The sequence below is a fragment of the Leptonychotes weddellii genome, chromosome 3 (genome assembly GCF_054177405.1).
Source record: "Leptonychotes weddellii isolate Sample4059 chromosome 3, ASM5417740v2, whole genome shotgun sequence".
Classification (NCBI taxonomy): domain Eukaryota; kingdom Metazoa; phylum Chordata; class Mammalia; order Carnivora; family Phocidae; genus Leptonychotes; species Leptonychotes weddellii.
Window position 1 is genome coordinate 19,079,022 of NC_138371.1, and position 21,171 is coordinate 19,100,192.

General features: G+C 36.4%; 1 protein-coding gene and 1 pseudogene across 1 annotated transcript; one reads left to right on the plus strand and one right to left on the minus strand.

Annotated features, from left to right (window-relative positions):
• LOC102734483 (dnaJ homolog subfamily A member 1 pseudogene) lies at nucleotides 1–1,035 on the minus strand (annotated as a pseudogene).
• Nucleotides 1,036–3,970: 2,935 nt separating this feature from the next.
• Nucleotides 3,971–21,171, plus strand: ATIC (5-aminoimidazole-4-carboxamide ribonucleotide formyltransferase/IMP cyclohydrolase; the record flags this gene model as incomplete). The annotated part of the gene is made up of 12 exons (XM_006735013.3): nucleotides 3,971–4,076; nucleotides 4,621–4,772; nucleotides 5,085–5,241; nucleotides 7,726–7,851; nucleotides 8,625–8,732; nucleotides 9,563–9,648; nucleotides 10,798–10,887; nucleotides 12,961–13,089; nucleotides 16,892–16,984; nucleotides 18,438–18,620; nucleotides 20,309–20,464; nucleotides 20,981–21,171. Coding segments are annotated over 12 exons (1,506 nt in total), but the record flags the coding sequence as incomplete, so codon positions are not given.

The window sequence follows — 21,171 nt, forward strand, 5'->3', positions numbered from 1 at the left end:
GTCCATTTCATCAGTCTTTTTTACTTCCTTCCTCTCAGTTAGGAGTTTTTCCAGCAAAGAGAATTTAACAGGAGAGAGAAAGCCATTCTCGGGAAAGTTTACCTTAAATTCGATGATTATGCGACCCTTCTCATATGGTCTACGATAAACTGGCATGCCTTCATTTAGCACACACTTGATATCTCCATGCTTGACCATTTGACCTGGATGAGAGGTGATGACGATAGTTCAAGAGTAGATACTGGCTTTTGAAAGCCATGCAGTGCTTCAACCAGCTATATGTCCATACACGTGGAAAGGTCTTCTCCTCGCCGAATGAAACAGCATGGTCCTTCGGATCTAAAACAATGATACTGTCTCCTGGTTCTTGGTCTCCTTCACCATGAAATGTTATCTTCTGGCCATCCTTCATGCCTTTGTCAATATAAACTTCTAGAAACTTCTTTTGAATTATCTTCCTTCCGTTGCAGCTTTTACATCTATCTTTAGGACTGATCCATTCCCCATGGCCCTGACACTCCATGCACACAGATTGAATTTGCTGAACCATTCCAGGTCCTGTCTGATGAATTCTTAGATGCATTCCGGTACCTCGGCAATTGGGACAGCATTTGACTGCTCTTTTCTTAACCACCTCGGCCTTCCCATTTATCACAAATCACATTCTTTTGCAAAGCTAGTTTTCTTGTTGCACCATTATATAAATCTTCTAACATTATTCAGAGCTGATGTACAACATTTTTACCTCCTTTCTCTCTGCATCCTTCCTCCTCCAAAAAACATACCAAAGATGTCCGTGGGGGAGCCAAAACCACCACAGCTCCACCTTCTTTAACCTTTGTCATATAATTCCCTTTTCTTTGCATCAGTGAGTACTTCATAATCTTGAGAAATCTGTTTAAACTTGTCTCCTTCATTTGGATTCTTACCAGGGTGGTACTTCAAGGCCAGTTTCCTATAGACCTTTTTCAATTCCTCTTGGGTGGCATTGGGTTTGACCCCCAAAACAACATTGTAAGTGGTTTCTTTGACCATTTTCTACAGCCGGTGAGAGGGCCGAGGCCGGTGTGGGGAACGAGAAGGAGCGTGTTGCTGGGTGCAGCTCAGGCACCTGCTGCTCCTCCATGTCTCACTGAGCGTTCTGGAAAGTTCCCAGCATTCATTCTTCATTTCCCCTAAAACCTCTAGCCCTATACAACTATAGTCTTATCTGTCTCTATGGATTTATCTATACACAGCATTTCATACCGACAGAATCATGCGATGTGTGGTCCTTTGTGACTGACTTGTTAACGTGTTTTCAAGGTTCATCCATGTTCTAGTATGTCTCAGCACTTCATTTTTTTAAATTACTACTGAAAAATAACCCATTGTATGGATATACCCCATTTTATTTATCAGTTCATCAGTTGATGGGCATTTGGATTGTTTCCACATTATGGGTATTAGGAAGAGTGCAACCATGAGCGTTCCTGTACAAGTTTTTGTGTAGACATACATTTTCATTTTTCTTGGTTATATACCTAGGAGTGGAATTCCTTGGTCATCTGGTATGTTTAACCTTTTCAGAAGCTGCCAGACTATTTTCCAAAGTGCTGCATCATTTTACATTCCCTGCAGTAGTGTAGGAAGTTTCTCCACATCCCCACCAACATCTTTTGCCCATGATGGCTGGCATGTCATTGTGATTATTATTGGCATTTCCTAGTGATGTTGAGCATCTTGTCAAATGCTCGTTGGCCATTTGTATACCTTTGGAGAAATGTGCATTCTAATCCTTTGGCCATTTTTTTGTTATTTCTCATTTTATTATTGAATTGTAAGCGTTCATTTTATCTCATTCTGTGGATTGTCTTTACTTTCTTTATGGTGTCCTTTGACCATCATAAAACCCTTAAATTTTGATAGTGCCCATTTTATCTATTTTTCTTTTGTTGCCTATGCTTTTGCTGTTCTATCTAAGAAGCGATGGCATAATCCAAGATAGTGAAGATGTAAGAGTTTTTTAGTTGTAGCTCTTATGCTTAGGTCTTTGATTTTTTTTAAGTTACTTTTTATATAGGTGTGAATTAGGGGGTCCGACTTCATTCTTCTGCATGTGGCTGTCCAGTTTTCCCAGCATCTGTTGGAAAAACTTCTTTCCCCCATTGAATGGTCTTGGCACATTTGATCTGTATCTGTTGTTATGCTGGCCCCATATCATTATTGTATCTTTGTGGCAAATATTGAAATTGAGAAGTGTGAGTCCTCCAACTTTCTTCTTTTTCAAGATTGTTTTGGGCATTCAGGATCCTTTGCATTTCAGTGTGAATTTTAGGATCAGCTTGCCCATTTCTGCGAAAAACAGAGTTGGAGTTTCCTAAGGATTGCATTCAGTCTGTGTATCAATTTAGGGGAGGTTGCCATCCTAATATTGTCTTTCAGTCCATAAACTGGAATGCCTTTCCTTTTGTTTAGATTTTCTTTAATTTCTTTCAACAGTGTTTTGTAGTTTTTAGTATACAAGTCTTAAACGCTTTTGTTAAATTTATTCTTAAACATTTTTTTGTTGTTTTTTGATGCTACCGTTAGTAAAATTGTTTTCTTAATTGCACTTTGGGTTGTTCATTGCTAATGTACGTAAATTTGGTTAACCATATGTCCTATAACCTTGCTGAACTCAATGCTAATAGTTTTTTTTGTTAAATGCCTTAGGATTTTCTATATACAAGATCCTGTCACCTACTAATAGAGATAGCTTTACTTTTTCCTTTCTAATCTTGATGCTTTTTATTTAGTTTTCTTTGTTAATTGATTGTCTAGAACCTCCAGTACAGTGGTAAGAGTCGACATTCTTGTCTTGTTCCTGAACTTAGGGGAAAGCATTCAGTCTTTCAACTTTAAATATAATGTTAGCTGTGGATTTGGGGGTTTTTCTTAAATACCTTTTATCATGTTGAGCAAGTTCTCTTAATTTGTTGAGTGTTTTTATCATGAGTGGGTGTTCAGTTTTGTCACATGCTTTTTGTGCATCTGTTGAGGTGCTCAGGTGGTTTTTGTCCTTTGTTTTATTGAAATGGGCTCCTACATTAACTGGTTTTTAGATGTTAAACCAACCTTACAGTCCTAGGGTAAACCATATTTGGCTGTAGTGTATGCCTCTTTTTATATTTTGTTGGTTTCAGTTTGCTAGTATTTTGTTGAGGATTTTTGTGTCTGTATTCATAAGATACTGGTCTATATTTTTCTTGTGACATTTTGTCTGGTTTTGGTGTCAGGGTTATAGGCATTGGGAAGTATTCCCCCTCTTCTTCTGTTTTACTTTTTTTATTAGTTTTTACCAGTTGTGCTTATTTCACTGGGTGTGAACCTGCCCACAAAGCTCCTCACATTGCAGGCCTAGGCATGGAACTCTACTGGTTGTTAATTTTAGATTAGTTCTGTATTTTAAATTATTCTTTTGGACCTCCTGTTAACATCATTGTATATGATCTCTCTGAAGACAAAACAAGCAAAGAAATATTTCACCCTTAGAGTGGTCTGTTGTTTTTCATCATTGTACATGACCCATTGGAAATAGAATCTAAAATTGAATGTTGTAGATAAAAGTGATTATATTCCAAAATGAGGATGTTATCTGTAGCCTTGTATTTTGCATTTCTGTTAAAATTTTTTTTTAAATGGTTTTTTTGATGTCTGGATTATATAATGGGTAGCTGGATTATATAAGTTTACCCAGGCAGTAAGATTGCAATATGATTTTGGAGAAATAATGTTTTGAGAGCACCTGCTGACCAAAGCCACTTTTATTTACTATGTTATGCAACAGTGGGAACTCCTGACATTTCAGTTTACTTTTTAGAATTCTAAAATTCTAGGATTATAGTTTATATTTTAGATCTTTGGACTCACGTGATCTTTAGATCACGTTAAAGCTAGTGACTGACTTATATGTAAACCCCATAAAGTTTGGGTTTCTAACAACAGCTAAATTCCTTTTTGGTTTAGGGTTGTTGTCTGTAATCTGTATCCCTTTGTGAAGACAGTGGCTTCTCCTGATGTAACTGTTGAACAGGCTGTTGAGCAGATTGATATTGGTAAGTTAGCAAAACCATATTTGAAGACTGATAGGGGAGGATTACTTATATTTTATTTATTTATTTTTGGACTATTTATTTTTAAAGATTTTATTTATTTATTTGTGAGAGAGCGAGAGACAGCACAAGCAGGGGGAGGAGCAGAGGGAGAGGAACAAGCAGACCCACGCTGAGCCCAGAGCCTGACATGGGGCTTGATCTCACAACCCTGAGATCATGATCTGAATCGAAATCAAGAGTCGGACACCTAACTGACTGAGCCACCCACACACCCCAAACACTATTTATATTTTAAAATAGATTTTGTTTTGATGTTCACCCAGAATCAGAATATTGAGGGAGCAGAAAATCATTACTGTTCCCAGACTGTGTTCTGGGGTGATTGTAACTCATCTATATTTCCTAAGCTATTACTTTGTGTAGAGATTCATCTCGGGTATGTTTTCCTTATTTTTTAAGTCAAAAATTAGAAGTATGTGTACAGTAACTTTGTTTGAAGGAGGTTAAACTCATGGAAATACAAATTGTTTTTTGTTCTCCCAAGGTGGAGTAACCCTACTGAGAGCAGCAGCCAAAAACCACGTTCGAGTGACAGTCGTATGTGACCCCGAGGACTATGTGGCCGTGTCCACAGAGCTGCAAAGCTCTGACAGCAAAGACACCTCCTTGGAGACTAGACGCCAATTAGCCTTGAAGGTAGGGATGCACTTCTATCCAGTGCAGTGTTTGCCAAATCAGATGGTATTCAATTTTCATGGGTCTCCTTGGAGCTGCTATCCTTTTCCTATAAATGAAGAGACCCAAGTATTACAGAGGTATAATATCAAAAAGATGGAAAGAGACTCGGAAAGAGAATGATTCGTTGTGTTTTTAGTGTTATTGGGTGTCTTTCCTGCACAGTCATATGTGTGGACAAGGAGTGTAGTTTGTTGTGTGCTACCTAAGACCCTCTTGTGCCCGCTTTGGTAAGTGCTGCTGGTGTTTCACAAAACTTAACACTTTTTGTAGGCTTTCACTCATACGGCACAATATGATGAAGCTATTTCAGATTACTTCAGGAGACAGTATAGTAAAGGAATATCTCAGATGCCTTTGAGGTATGGAATGAACCCTCATCAAACTCCTGCCCAGTTATACACACTGAAGCCCAAGCTTCCCATCACAGGTAAGGGCTGTGTGTTACGTGGCATAGTTTGCTGTGTCTGGGGGTGTGCGTGTCTTTCTCTGTATTGTATCTGATGTGGCTCACGTTGAGAAGATAAAAGTAAATTACATAATGCCTTTTATAGCCACCTGAAGTTTGAGATGCCAGGTGGACTTGTGAGATAATTAGGGGTTCCGGAAAGAGGTCAGGCTGGAGATAGAGTTTGGAATGTCTTTGGCATATAGATGACTTTGGAAATGTAAAACAGGCAGGATGGATTTCACAGAAGAGGTTAAGCAGTGGAGGAACCAGCACAGGAAAACAAGGCTGGAAAACCTGTAGGATTTGAAGTGGTTTGGAATGCTCCTGAGAACAAAGAAGCGACTGTTTGATCTGGGAAAAATTGCAAGAACAATTTCCTTGGAATGATGGATCTGGCAGCCCAATTGAAGTGGGCCGAAATCACGAGTTGGACACTATATATGCATACAATGGAATATTACTCAAGCCATAAAAAAGAACGAAATCTTGCCATTTACAAACGGTGTGGGTGGAACTAGAAGGTATTACACTAAGCGAAATAAGTTGGTCAGAGAAAGACAGATACCATATGATTTCACTCATGTGGAATTTAAGAAATAAAACAGATGAACGTAGCGGAAGGGAAGGAAAAATAAAGACAAAAACAGGCTAACCATATGAGACTCTTAACTATAGGAAACAGGATTGCTGGAGGGGAGGTGGGGGGGGATGGGGTAATTGGGTGATGGGCATTAAGGAGGGCACTTGAAGTAGTGAGTACTGGGTGTTCTGTGCAGCTGATGAGTCACTTAAATTCTATCTCTGAAACTAATAATATAGTATATGTTAATTAAATTGAAGTAAAAAATTTAAAAAAGAGTTGGGCACTTAACTGACTGAGCCACCCAGGCACCCCCTTTTTTTTTTATAATAGACTTTATTTTATAAAGTAGTTTTAGATTTACAGAAAAATTTCTCAAAGTACAGAGAGTTCCCAGACATTCCCTCCCTCTGGATCTCCTCTTTCCCCAGTTTCCCCTTTTAATATATTACTATAGTACATTTGTTAAAATTGATGAACCAGCAGTGATTCATATTATTAATTAAAGTCCATTGTTTACATTAGGACTCACTCTTTGTGTTGTATATTCCTTGGGATTTGACATGTGTAATGTCATGTATCCACCTTGACAGTATTGTGCAGAATAGCTTCACCACCTAAAAATTGCCTGCATTCTACCTCCCTGACTCCTGCAGCCACTTATATTTTTATTGTTTCCATAGCATCATAAGGTTGGAATCATACAGTATATAGCCTTTTCACGCTGGCTTGTTTCATTTAGCAATATGCATTTAAGGTTCCTCCATGGTCTTGGGGGCTTGAGAGCTCATTTCTTTTTGCTGTTTAATAATATTCCATTGTATATGGATATACCCTAGTTTAGTTTATCCATGCACCTCTTGAAGGACAACAGAAATAGACAGTTTTTGACAGTTATGAATAAAGCTGCTAAAAAATTCAAGTATAGGTTTTTCTGTGGACATGTTTTCAACTGGTTTGTATAAGTACCTAATATTTTCTCTTATTGTTTACTATTAATTGCCTATTTTGTTTCTTCTATGCCTCTTCTATAAGCTCTATGTGGGAGGAGCTAGTTTATTCATTGGTAGTATCCCCAGTACCTATAACAGTCCCCAACATTGTGGTAGGCACTCAGTAAATACTTGTCGAAGTTTATTTTTAAAACTATGTACCATCCAAGATAACACAAAGGAAATGCAGTTATAAATTTGTTTTTAATTAATGGCCCTCATTTTTTTTGTATGTGCGGAATTTATAATTTATTCACAAGAGATAATAGCTCCTAAAAAATCCTGCCATTGTTAAGAAAATAGGCAATGAGAAACTTGGAAGTTGTAATCTTTCTAACGGCATTTCAACTTTAGGCAGAGCCTACTGAGTTTCATATAAAGGAGGAAGAATCCAACTTATTTTTTTCCCCTTATTTTCTCCCACCCACAGCTCTTTCATTAGCTTGTAATAATATTCTTATATTGACAAGGTTTATAACTTAGATTTTGTACTGTTTCTGTAATTGCCGTGATTGTGTTATCTTAGTTCTGTACTGAAGTGGATCCCTGTCGATCACTGGTCTTGTCATTCTTGCTCCCATTCCTGAATTCTCTGTTGGTTTATTTCTAGATTGACTGGAGTTGGTTTCTCCAGTAGCATATGTATGTGAGAGAGAGAAGAGAGAGAGTGTGTGTCTATTTTTTTTTTTTTTTTGGTGAGGCAGGCTTAGGCTCTAGTGTTTTGTTCTTTTTTCATCAAGTTCTTTTATATTTGTGTATATGTATTTGCCTCTTAATTATACTTTTCTGAAAACATATTTGCGCAGCCTTGACATATGTTATTTTACAGAAGTGTACATATATCTGATTTTATTGATCCTGCTTGATAATGTATTTTGTTTCTATATGTAGTTCTAAATGGAGCCCCTGGATTTATAAACTTGTGTGATGCTTTGAATGCCTGGCAGCTGGTGAAGGAACTCAAAGAAGCTTTAGGCATTCCAGCCGCTGCCTCTTTCAAACATGTCAGCCCAGCAGGTAAAGCACTATCTTTGGAATGTGCTGGAACTGTTCAGAATGCCTTCTTTTTGATTTTAGAAAGAATTGACATGTTCTAATGTGAATATAGACATTTTCTAAAGTCTCAAACCACTTTTGTGGAGTCTGTTAACAGTTTCAATATAGTAACGTGACAAAATCTGGTAATAACATGTATCTGTTATTTACATATACATAATTGAATAACGTCACTGTGAGATAGGATTAGGAAATCACTTTTTTGCAGTGGAAACGTAAAAAATAAAGTAAAATGGCTTAATGCAATATGACTATTTTTCCACATGGTTGAAAATGGAACTGTGCAAACATAAAGAAGTTCTTGTGACACCTTATCGTAACTTTATAGCCATTGTATGAGATACCTTTTTGCTTCTATGTCTAAATCAACTCTAATACATAGTTCTTTGATATTTATTTGATATTAAATTGATGTAAACAGGGAAGAAATAAATGGTATGTGGTATCAAGCAGGGTGGAGAGAGAGTCCTTAATGAAGTAAACTAGCTTTGTACACATGCATGGTGCTGGCAGACTCAGTAGTTGTTTCCAGAAGCCGGAGAGAAAAGATTCCCCCCTCCCCTGCAACTGTATTTTTGGTGTTTAATTATCTGGCCAGATGTTTGTTTAATTTGGCATAGGCACTAGAAATTATGCTGTATGGACTAGATGTTAAGAAAAATGTTGTCTTGATTTAGGAGAGGATAACTAGTAACTTGAGACTTGGAGGTTTATTTTATGGTTTTCTGTACCAGGTGCTGCTGTTGGAATTCCACTCAGTGAAGATGAGGCCAAAGTCTGCATGGTCTATGATCTGTATAAAACCCTTACACCCATATCAACTGCGTATGCAAGAGCAAGAGGTCAGAACAATAATAGAGTTTGTTTGTTCTTAAAAGAGAAAAAACAATATTTTATCCTAAGTAGAATAAAGTAGTAATATTCTTTGTTTCAGATTTCAAATTATCTTTAATTTGTTTTTTATTAATACTTAGGAATGACTATATGAGTGCCTTGGAATAAATTTGTTTATAAAAGTGTGTGTTTGGATTTTCATGTAATAAATGGAAACACAATTGGAATTTGGTGCATCCTATTTCATATTAGGCTATTGAATGCGTTTGTATTGTTAATACACGACTAAAATTATATGGCTATTTTAACTACACTGAATATGGTTAGAGTTGTATTTTATATATTTCAGAAATATCTAATTCATGAGGTTAATAACCTGTGAATATTACTGTAACATTTTCAGAAGATCATCGAGAAACTTGATAGCACGGTTGATCTTCTGTAGTAGGGGTTGGCATACTATGGCGCATGTGCTAAATAAATCCAGCCTGCCACCTGTTTTTGTAAATACAGTTTGATTGGAACTGCCATGTCCCTTTGTCATTGTGGCTGATTTCTAGAACTGCAGAGCTGAGTAGGTATAACAGACCATGTGCCTGCAAAACAAAAAATGTTTGTTATCAGGCCCTTCCAGAAGTTTGCCTAGAGGGTAAAATTAAAGAATACTTCATTATGATTGTTTCAGTTTAAATGACTTATTAATCTATTATTTAGATCTTAGACAATAAAGTTCTATTTAGAGGAATGGATTTTAAATGATCACATTGGGGTTTTTTAAACATCTTTTTCTGTGCAGGGTTATTTGTGATACATACCTCATTTTAATTTTTATTTATAGGGGCTGATAGGATGTCTTCCTTTGGTGATTTTGTTGCATTATCTGATGTTTGTGATGTCCCTACTGCCAAAATTATCTCCAGAGAGGTTAGTGGACGTTCCTGAGGATTGATCCATACATAACTGAGTAAAGTTCTATTTATTCCTAGTATTCATTGAAAGCATAACTTTTTTATGTATACCACCTGTAAATTAGTTAAGTTTATTGTTCAGAATGTTTATATTTTATGTAGAACATGAATCCTTGACTGAATTGTAATTTTGAGATTTAATGAATGTTTCAAATGGATATTTTGCTATTTTTATGTTTTAATTTATATATTTAGTTGGTTTTTTTCTGTAATAGTCATTATCTCAATGCGAAAATTATTGTTTCTAAAGAGCAGAGAATGCTGTCTTGGCTATGTAATATTGAGCCTTACTGTAAACCTTTGTAGGTCTGTAATAAAAGATGTGTAGGGGAGGATTACAAACTACTTTGAAAAACTAACCCTCATCAGTTGAATACCAAATAAGGATTCCAGAAAGGTGGGATTTTGGGACGAGGAGACAGAAAAAAAGTAGCTCAGATTAGCTTGTAGGGAAAACAGGTGGAAATGAAGGCTACATGGGCTTGATGGTATTTAGTTGTTTTAGGGATTCTTCCCATGACCACTATCATCCCCACCCGCAGTGGAGCTGACCTGCTGCGTTTTATGTTATAGCACAAGGCTTTGTAGTATGAACTATGACTTTTCTTTCAGAGATGTTAAATCTGATCCCGTTGACTTGCTGTTGAGTACTTGCCTTGCCTAAGGTTATTAGCAGAGGTATAATCTGATCCCCATGTCTTGCTCTTGTGGAACTTGCTTTACCTAAGGTCATTTTGCCTGGTACTGGCAGAGTGGGGACTCCAACATGCTTTTTCTAGTGCAAAACACCACTCCATGAACAGAATAGTGAAAAATTATTTTTCTTCCTAAGGTGCATGTATTAGAGTGAATCGTTTTTATGTTCTTAGTTAAAACTGAAACAAACAACCAGAAACCCTGAAAGGACAGCAAATGAGATAAAGTTAGCTGTACAAAGCTGTATTCTAACATAGGCTTATCTTTACCGAGTACAGGTATTAGCATTATCTGTTGGAGGTAGAAACAAGAAAATGCTGCTGCATTAAGACAGATAATTATGTTTAGATTGGTTAAGAAGTGTTCCCTAATTTTTGAAAGTAGAAATTAATGTTTAATACATTTATAGGTATCTGATGGTATTGTTGCCCCAGGATATGAAGATGAAGCTTTGAAAATACTTTCTAAAAAGAAAAATGGGAGTTACTGTGTTCTTCAGGTTAGTTTAATTCATGTTTAAAAATGGTAATTTACTTTTTTATTTTGTGTTTCTTTTCTCCCATATTTAATCTTTCCTTTATGGTGAAAACCTTCTAATTTATCCTTTTTACTGAGGTTTCTTTAATTCTTAATCCTACAATTTTCTTTTCCCTTATTAATTTTTGGGTTTTAGATGAGGAGAGCTTCCTTACTCTTAGTTTTAAATCTTAAATTTTTAAGAAAATAGTTAATACATATACATGCTTTCCTATCCAAAAGGTATTAAGTGTTATTGATGAAAAGTCTCCCTGTCCTTCCCTTCTGCTACTCTGTTACGTCTTTAAAAGTAACTAATATTTTAAGTTTCTTGCTCATCCTTCCTGAAATAGTTGTACTTTTCAGCAAATATTTGTATTTTTTTCTTTTTTTGTTGTTGTTTTTTCCCACGGACACAAGTCTAAGATTGTACATGGATAAAGCAAAGAATTATTTGAATTAAAATAAAAATTCCTAAAGCTGTTTTATGGAAAGTGCTGATGTCAAAAAATTTGTGGAATACTAACTCCATATACTGGAAGTTCTAAGTATATAGCCTTCATTGTAAGATACCATTAATTGTGACACACCACAGATTCCATGTCAGCTTTTCAAGGAAAGAAGAAAAAAATACTATATTAAATATACATACTTTTCCTCTAAGGCCCTTCATTGTAAGTTCAGCCGTTCGGTCAGCTGAGGCTGTATTCTTCAGTTTCTTAAGAAGTCTTTTTAAAGGATATTAAGTACTTATGGCTCTGTTTAATAGTTACATGTGTCATTGTGGAGAATGTTTTCCAGACCTTGAATTCATCATCGTGACCTCTTCACCTGACAGCATCACATTTGAAGATGTCAAAAGATTACACTGGGCCTTCCCCCAATATATTATTTGAGAGTTTAGCCAAGTTTGCACATGGACACATAATTATAACTATGAAATAACTATTCCTATATCTGGCTAGTGTGACAAGTTTCTTTTGACATCAGTTAATAGGGAAGGCACATCCCAATTTTAGAAATCTGATAATACAGAGGAAAAAGGAACATTTTGGAATTCAAGAAAGTACAAATTAGGAAGAATTAATATGAGGTCTTGCTTATAAGTTATAGATATCAGTGCTTTCTTTTTTAAAGATTTTTTTTTTCATTTTTATTTATTCATGAGAGACAGAGAGAGAGAGGCAGAGGAAGGAGCAGGCTCCCAAGGAGCAGGGAGCCGGATGCGGGGCTTGATCCCAGGACCCTGGGATCATGACCTGAGCCGAAGGCAGACACTTAACCATCTGAGCCACCCAGGCGCCCGATATCAGTGCTTTCTAAATCAAAGATCATTCAAAGGATAAATGAAGAGATACTGTCAAGTATCACTTGGGAGAGAGTAGTCTTATGCAGATTATTCTCAAGTCTTAATATCTTTTCAGTTCAAAATTTGTAAGAGGAAGATAGCAACAAATGACATATATTCCCGGGATGCCTGCCTGGCTCAGTTAGTAGAGCAGGTGACTCTTGATCTCAGGATCGTGAATTCAAGCCCCACGTTGGGCGTAGAGATTACTTAAAAAAAAAAAAAAGACCTGTTCCATTTTAAATAACAAACATCTCGACTCCAAATGTTGCTTTCCCCCTTTTAACTATTTAATTCAAGTGTTAGCTCTGTATTTTGTAGTAGATTATTAGAAAGAAGGGAAAACTAGAATTTATTTTTTATGCCACTACCTGTTTTTTTTAGCAGATCTGTTTTTATCTGCTGATTTCCAAAAGGAAGATACAGACAATGGTTTCAGTTAGTATAACCAGAAATGCTGTCCCTGGAATCATTGGTTTTAATATGTTGTTATAAAACACCACAGGGTTGTAAACCTATAAAATTTTTTAGAACAAAATATTAGTGCCTGGCGATTCTATTATACCTTTACTGAAGTGATCTTACACATGCTTAAATTAGAAAAAAATGTATATGATCTTGCTATAATGATTTTTTTTGTACGTAAATTAAGCGAAAAATGTTGAAGGTTGTAGAAATGCTACTTGTGACTCTAAATTTCTGTTTTAGATGGATCAGTCCTACAATCCAGATGAAAACGAAGTTCGAACTCTCTTTGGTCTTCGTTTAAGTCAGAAGAGAAATAATGGTGTCATTGACAGGTCATTATTTAGCAACGTTGTGACCAAGAATAAAGATGTAAGTTTGAAAATATCTGAACTGAATGCTAGTAATGCAGTAAGTCTGTTTTTAATATTTATAAGCTTAGGTATTTATTAAGGCCCATATTTAAAACTGGTTGATCTGCAAATGTCTAGCTCATCTTTGAATTATCAAATAAGTTTAAGAGCTTACCAAAAGAATAAATGACCATATTAGAAGCTTCTGTGCATATGTACATACTCAGAGGTATTTATCTTCAGTTATGCCTAAATGGGATCATGTCTTTCATAATTCTATAACTTGCCTTTTCTCCATGCACTAAGCTACAAATATGTTTCTATATCAACAAATATAGATCTATATCTTCATCTGAAAGGCCACATGGCAATCCATGTATAGATGTACTCTGATAGATATTTTGTTTCCATTTTCAGTACTATGATCAGTGTTTCATGTGGTCAAGTTTTTGCTCTTGGGCTGTTTGTCATCTTTTAGGAAGGACATACTCCTAGAATGATAGTGTGATTTTTTTTTTCACATATTTACATGTATTCTATCATTTAATATGCATAGCACTCTATGTGGGGACTGGGGGTGGGTGATTACTATCATCTCTATTGTAAAGATCACAAAATTGTGACATAAGTTACGGCTAAGAAATTTGCCCAAGGTTACATAATAATGGAAATGGATGCACTAGTATTTCTTTTCTGAAATCTCTTAATTGGACCTTCAGTTTTGAAGGATTTTTTTGCTGGTTCCAACATTGGCTCTCCCCTCCCCCCCCAGTACTTAAGATGTGTAGCTTACATTGTTTTGTGGTCTTGTCTGCTGGTATGTCTGGTATTTTTTGGTTGAATGCTGAGCACTGAATGTGAAAAAAACGTAGAGATATTTTGAGTGTCTGGATGGTGTGTTTTTTCCTTCCAGAAAGATCTGACTTCTTTTGGCAGGCAGATTAGGTGGCAGTCAGATCATTTTTATCCTGGCAGGAATTAAGCTCTTTTGAATCTGGGCTTAAGCCTTTGTGAGCACTGGTCTGTTTATGGTTCACCCCTATTTTGCTGAAAGCACTAGTGTCTGCTGGTGTCACTAGGTGTACTCTGAACTCCATTTTTGCCACTTAGTCCTGTAACACTGCCAGGAGTTGTGCTCAGTTCCTTTACCATTTAACTTATTGCCTTGCAAGTTGGAAAATGCTTTGAGGCGAAAAGCATAGATGGTCACACTCATTTCTTCTTACTTCCTTTATCTCTGGGATCTTTGCCTCTCAGTACTTGCTATTTTACTACTTTGGTGTTGAGCTTTTCTGTTTGTTCCTAGAAAAGGGTTGGTCTGTGAACGAGTCCCTTGTAACAGAAATAGAAAATGAGGAGGTGTATTTGTTTTCATCATCTTTAAGTAGAATTGCTGAAAATAAGCTTTAAAACCTTTATCGGAATAGTTCAATCTGTTAATAAGTGTATGGTAATGAAGACGTGATCTTTGTTGATTTAGTAGATATTCTTACATTTTTATTTTTGAAAATTAATGGTGCCCTGAAGTATAAAGGAACATGGTAGGCATCACGTGTAGAAATACCTTTAAATTCATTGCAGTCTACTCCTTTGGTCAAGGCTATAAGGTACTGGGATTTCCAGATGGAAGCCGTGTTTTGTACCAATGTTACTTACTGTATGTAAGCAGCTCACAGTAATATGAGGCCCCCCCCCTATTTTTAACACTTTATTAATCTGGCTGGTTAGTTTATCTTTTAAAATACTGAAACAGTATTGACCTAGATTACATGGTACCTGTGTTGATAGCTCTGCCTAACTATTGAAGCTCTTACTTTTCTAAGTTTTCCTTGTAGGTTTATAGGTATTGGACTGACTAATAATTTAGCAGTATTTGATAGGTTTTGTGCCCCTGGCTGTGCTAACTTGGATGTTTTTTTACAAGGAGTGAGGTATGGTTTTAATTCATTTTTTATCTAAAATTTTCTCTACTTGTTTCATATGTATTTTTAATTAGAAATTTGGAAGCTCAAGCATGAGTGATGGTTTTATCTTTCTTTAGATTCCCCTTTTCTTTTAAAGCAGTGTTTTGTTAACATGTCAGCGTCAAAATCCTTTCAGGTATCAGAACAGTGGGAGAAGCAGGAGTGTGTATTAAGCATTAGCGAACATGCTTGAATTATTTTTTCTTCCATTTCTCTTAAATAATGCTTTAATTTGTTTAAACTATTTGTGTCCCTCATTCCAACACCCACCCCATCCCCCCCTTGAAATGTCTCATATTTCTTGATCCTAACTCAGAATACCAGGGTTGCATTTCAAGGCAGACCTGTAGGAAAGCTGGTTTATGTGATTAATCTTTCTTAGAACTAAAAGAATAAAATGTATAGTTGGTATCTTAAACAGCAGATACAGATAAGAAAGGATATACTACATTAATAGTATCTTAGAATAACAGATTCTTAAGAAATTCTAATAGTGTTTTTTGATTGAGCTTTCAATTTTGAGATCAAAATGAAAATTGCAGGTTCAACATGCACTGTTAAGAATTCCTGTGTACCCTTTGCCCCATTTCCCCTGGTGGTAATGTCTTGCAAAACTACAGTACATGATAATGATAGTGATGCAGTTAAGGCACAGAAAGAACATTTCCATGACCATGAGGATCCCTCGTGTTGCCCTCTTATAATGACACTCATTTCCCTCCTCCCTCCACCGCCTCCTTAACCTTGGGTAACATCTAATCTGTTCCCCCTTTTATAATTTTCATTCAGTGTACATTCATGAATGGGTTTTTTGTGAATATAAGTTTTCATTTCTCTGTTATTAAGGCCCAGGAGTGTAATTGGTGGCTGCTGGGTGTATCGTGGTTGCATATTTAGTATTTTAAACTGCCAAACTGTTTTCCAGAGAGCCTCTGCCATTTTACATTTTACATCAGCAACATATGAGTGATCCAGGTCTCTGCATTCTTACTAGCTTTTAGTGTTGTCTCTTTTCTTTAGTTAGGTATGTGGCAGTATCTCATGATTTTAGTTAGCATTTTCTAGTGGCTAATGATGGGTGTTTTTTTGTATTTATTTGCCTTCTGTGTATCCTTTTTAGTGATATGTCTCTTGATGTGTTTTGCCCATTTTCTAATTAGATTGCTTTTGTCACTGAGTTTTGAGAGGTCTTTACGTATTTTAGATACTGGTTCTTTTTCAGATACATGGTTTGCAAATATTTTCCCCCAGTCTGTAGTTTGTCTTTTTATCCTCTTAATACAGGTTTTTTTTGCAGAACAGAAGTTTTAATTTTGATGAGGTCTAATTTATCATCACAAGTATTTTTGAATAGTTTCTACTTAGAATTTCTAGACAGAGCAGAAAATGATCCTGATTTGTTTTTTCCTGAACAGCCTTGGCTGTATATGGGCATCACAGTTGTTTGTAATGTCTGTGAAAATTATTCTCAGTGTTTTTTCTGAACATAAATTTTATCATGTTTGCATATATGTTTCTTTGTTCTGAGGTTGAAAAAAGTTATTATTTGTCAGTTTGGGGTGGATATGGTATTTTGTAACTAGTGTGGTGTGTAAACAGGCTTCAACCTGAGTCGCTGCAAATGGCATTAGTCTGAGTCTGTGATGCATTAGGCACTGCTGAGTTCCACGACAAATATGTTGAATGTTGATTGTTGAGTTCAGTAAAACTATAGTAGAGTTTCCTATGAACGGTTCATTTCATTTTGTCCTTTGAGAGATAAAACTATATTATAGGTGTGTTAAAATAAGTAACATGTAAGATGCTTAAACGGAGTTATAAAAGTCTGATGCAGTTGACCATCCTGTGTTTTTTCAGTTGCCAGAGTTTGCGCTCAGAGACCTCATTGTAGCCACCATTGCTGTGAAGTACACGCAGTCTAACTCCGTGTGCTATGCCAAGAATGGTCAGGTAACCAAACTCTCAGACCCACTTGGGGCAGACTGTTGTTTTACAAAATGATACTCATCCCTCAGGTCCTAGACTGCTTGGAAAGGAAAATCTGCCCACTCTTTCTCTTCTGGGTTTGTCAGTATTTACTCAGTAACGTAGGGGACTGTTAAAGCTAGTGATGATCACAAACTGTCTTTGGAACAACGTATTAAAATTGGTCATATTGCTTCTTGGCTCAGACTGAGTTGACACATTTGGATTAGTGGGACTCTAATAGCTGCTATAAAACTAGTTTATTCACTCCCCTCCTCCTGATTGGTGTGGTATTTCTAGTGAAGACAGTAAAGAATGTTACTGCCACCCATTATTCAGTGTTTTTGCAGCTTGTTGGGTATTTTCACATATATTTCTAAGGTTACTTTACCAAGAATCTGTAGACTGCAAGTTAATGTGATCTTTTAAAATCTGGTTTACTGAGACATAATTTATATACAATAAAATTCACTCTTTTTAAGTTTCAAGTTTTGAAGTTTTCCCAAATTATGTATAAATTTCCCAAATTTCCCAAAACACATGTCCCAGGTTATGTGACCACTACCACAATCAAGATATTGAACGTTTGTTGCTGACGTTAATTAAGCAAGGTATTTAACTTGTTTTCTAGTGCGCTGAGTCATAGAATGCAGGACCAAGCTAGCTCATCACTGGGGCCTCTTCTAACTCTGGACTAACTTGGTTCTGGTTTTACCATAGCTTCAGCAGCATTGGGAGCCCTTTTCACAGTGTCTTGAACTCTTCTCTTAGCATTTGTTAAATTATTTGGCCCATAAGTCGGGGAGAGAAAGTGTGGATATTAATTAGCATGTGACCTGGAAGACTCTGAAATTCGGAATTTTAGTTGATTGTTAATTGTTTTTTGTTTGTTTTAAAGATTTTATTTATTTATTTGACTGAGAGAGACAGCGAGAGAGGGACACAAGCAGGGGCAGAGGGAGAGGGAGAAGGAGGCTTCCCACTGAGCAGGGATCAATGCGGGGCTTGATCCCAGAACCCTGGGATCGTGACCTGAGCCAAAAGCAGACGTTTAACCAACTGAGCCACCCAGGTGCCCCTGATTGTCAATTGTTTAAAAGATTGCATGTCTCTAATAATGAAAACTTAGGAGATTGTGGCTACTGGTCTCCTTTGACTCGGGTTCTAAGAAGTTCCAGTAAAACTACTTCACTACTGATGTCCAGGAGTTCTAGAAACTTCAGAGTATTAGTAGCGATACTTCAAATGTCACTGAAGAGGTAAAATGTATAAATAGTAGTTACAAACTTTTACCCTTACCTTTTAATGACTTAAAATTATATTTTGGCCTGATAATTTTTCCACAAAATTGATAGATTTTAGGGAATATGCACAAAAGATCTGTTAAGAAAAATATGTTGTTGGAAGAGATATTCATCTTACTGTTCATGTTCTTCAGGTTATTGGCATTGGAGCGGGACAGCAGTCTCGAATACACTGCACACGCCTTGCAGGGGATAAAGCAAACTATTGGTGGCTTAGACATCATCCACAGGTGCTTTCAATGAAGTTTAAAACTGGAGTGAAGAGAGCAGAAATCTCCAATGCCATTGATCAGTATGTTACTGGAACCATTGGCGAGGTAAAAGTCTTGTCATTGGGTTTCTGGGTGGAGTATACTGGTATGCTCACCTTTTTCTGTAACAGACTACCTTCATCACTGCTGAGAGAAAATGGTATTTTTCTTGAAATTTTACATTGTCTAAAATTGTAATTCTAAACTTAACAATTCTTCATTGTCTTGCCTTTAACTTTGTTCACAGTTCTTCATCCCTTTCTGACCCCACAGACCTTCCCTGTCTTTTTAAATTATAACCATTGGTTTAGTTTTATATGTTTATACTTCCCCTGTTGATTTTGAGCTTTTGATGGCAGGGGCTCTTTTGTCACATATCTTGATGTTTCTGTCACAGTGCCAAGCATGATGCTTGCTACATGATAGGTGTGTATTCAACACGAAATAAAAATTATCTGATAGGTAATCAGGGTCTTCTCCCCCCACATTTTCTACCAGTGCCTTTAACAACTGTATATTTTTGTTACATTTTGTGTTCTTTAATGTCTTCAGTTTTAAAGAAGGTATATGAGAGCAGTAAAATTACAACTATCAAGTAGCCTACCAAAAATATAGAATTTAGCCCCATTTTTGGACATAGAAAGTGCTTAATCCTATATGGAAAACAAAAGAGAGAAGTCTGGTAATCAGACTCTCGATGGTCTTCTGAGGGGGTGAGTTGACCAAACTACCTTGTCTACAAATTCAGGGACAGGAATCCATGACATAATAAATGTCATTGAAGAATATGCCTTATAACCATAAAGTACTTAACATAAAAGCTTTTCTTTTTTTACTTTAATATTTGTATTTCCCTGTTTAACATTACCTAGCAAAATCCTGCTCGTGGTTCTGGAAGAAGCTTTATATGTATGTGAACAAGAGTTAAAAGTACATTGTTTAAGCCAAAAAATCATCCAAAATGGAAGCCCTTTTTTTAAAATATGAATACCATGAATCATATCTTGATTCGTCTGTTAAGATTGACTATAGACTTGGGCGCCTGAGTGGCTCAGTTGGTTAAGTGACTGCCTTCGGCTCAGGTCATGATCCCGGAGTCCTGGGATCGAGTCCCACATGGGGCTTCCGGCTCAGCGGGGAGCCTGCTTCTCCCTCTGACCCTCTCCCCTCTCATGCTGTTTCTCTCTGTCTCACTCTCTAATAAACAAATAAATAAAATCTTTAAAAAAAAAAAAAAAATGACTACAGACTTGAGGCTGTGTAAATATAGTTCTAGAACATCCATCATAATCTGTTTGCTTGCTTTGACACAGGGATATAAAGTAGATCTCACTTAGGCAGAGATTAAAAAACAAAATATATTTAAAATAAACTGATTTACAAAGTAAATGGTATAATCTTTATTTGGTACATCTAGAACATCCATCATCTGTTTGCTTGCTTTGACACAGGGATATAAAGTAGATCTCACTTAGGCAGAGATTAAAAAACAAAATATATTTAAAATAAACTGATTTACAAAGTAAATGGTATAATCTTTATTTGGTACACTTTAGAATTACTTTTCTTAATGAAATGTTAAAAGCATCCAAAAAAAAAAAAAGATTCTAGAGATGTATGTAAACTGGAATGAGCCATTGTAATTAAATCCTGGGGGAAATGCCCAAGTGCTTTCTGGCATTCTGATTTGCATCAGAAAGTACTAAAGATCATGCCCAAAATTTTACTCTCCTTTCTCCACCCTCTACTCTTAGGATGAAGATTTGATAAAGTGGAAGGCATTGTTTGAGGAAGTGCCTGAATTACTAACTGAAGAAGAGAAGAAGAAATGGGTTGACAAACTTAGTGAAGTTTCTGTCAGCTCTGATGCCTTTTTTCCTTTCAGGGATAATGTAGACAGAGCTAAAAGGGTAAGTATGGAATTGATGTTCATTTGCATAGAATTGATTATTATGTAGAAACTATTTCAGGGATGCCTGGGTGGCTCAGTTGGTTAAGCTTCTGCCTTCAGATCCCAGAACCCTGGGATCCAGCCCCACATCAGGCTCCCTGCTTAGCTAGTGGGGGGGTGGGGTGGGAAATGATCTGCTTATCCCTCTCCCTCTGCTTGTGTGTTTTCTCTCTCTCTCTCTTGGACAAATAAATCTTTTTTAAAAAAACTATTTCAGAAATCCTGCTTCTGTTTAAATTCTGTGAATTCTACATCCAGGTTACAGCAGTATGATATGTCAGTAATATTTAATTATTTTACTTTTCCGTTTGATGTATGAATAACCCAAATCCTATTATTTTCCTGTTTTGACTGTGAGTGAATCACTCTGCACTGTAAATCATTATTAGCTTATGCTTTCTAGAGGGGGATTTTGATTTCGGCATGTCTTAACCTAAAATTGTGTTTTGAAAGTCAGTGTCTCTTCTTCCCTCAGAGTGGTGTGGCCTACATTGCTGCTCCTTCTGGTTCTGCTGCTGACAAAGTTGTGATTGAGGCTTGCGATGAACTGGGAATAATCCTTGCTCATACGAATCTTCGGCTCTTTCATCACTGATTTCATTGCACAGTATTTTATGGTTTGCTTATGTGTAGGTGAAAAATCACATGTGACATTTTGACTGTCTT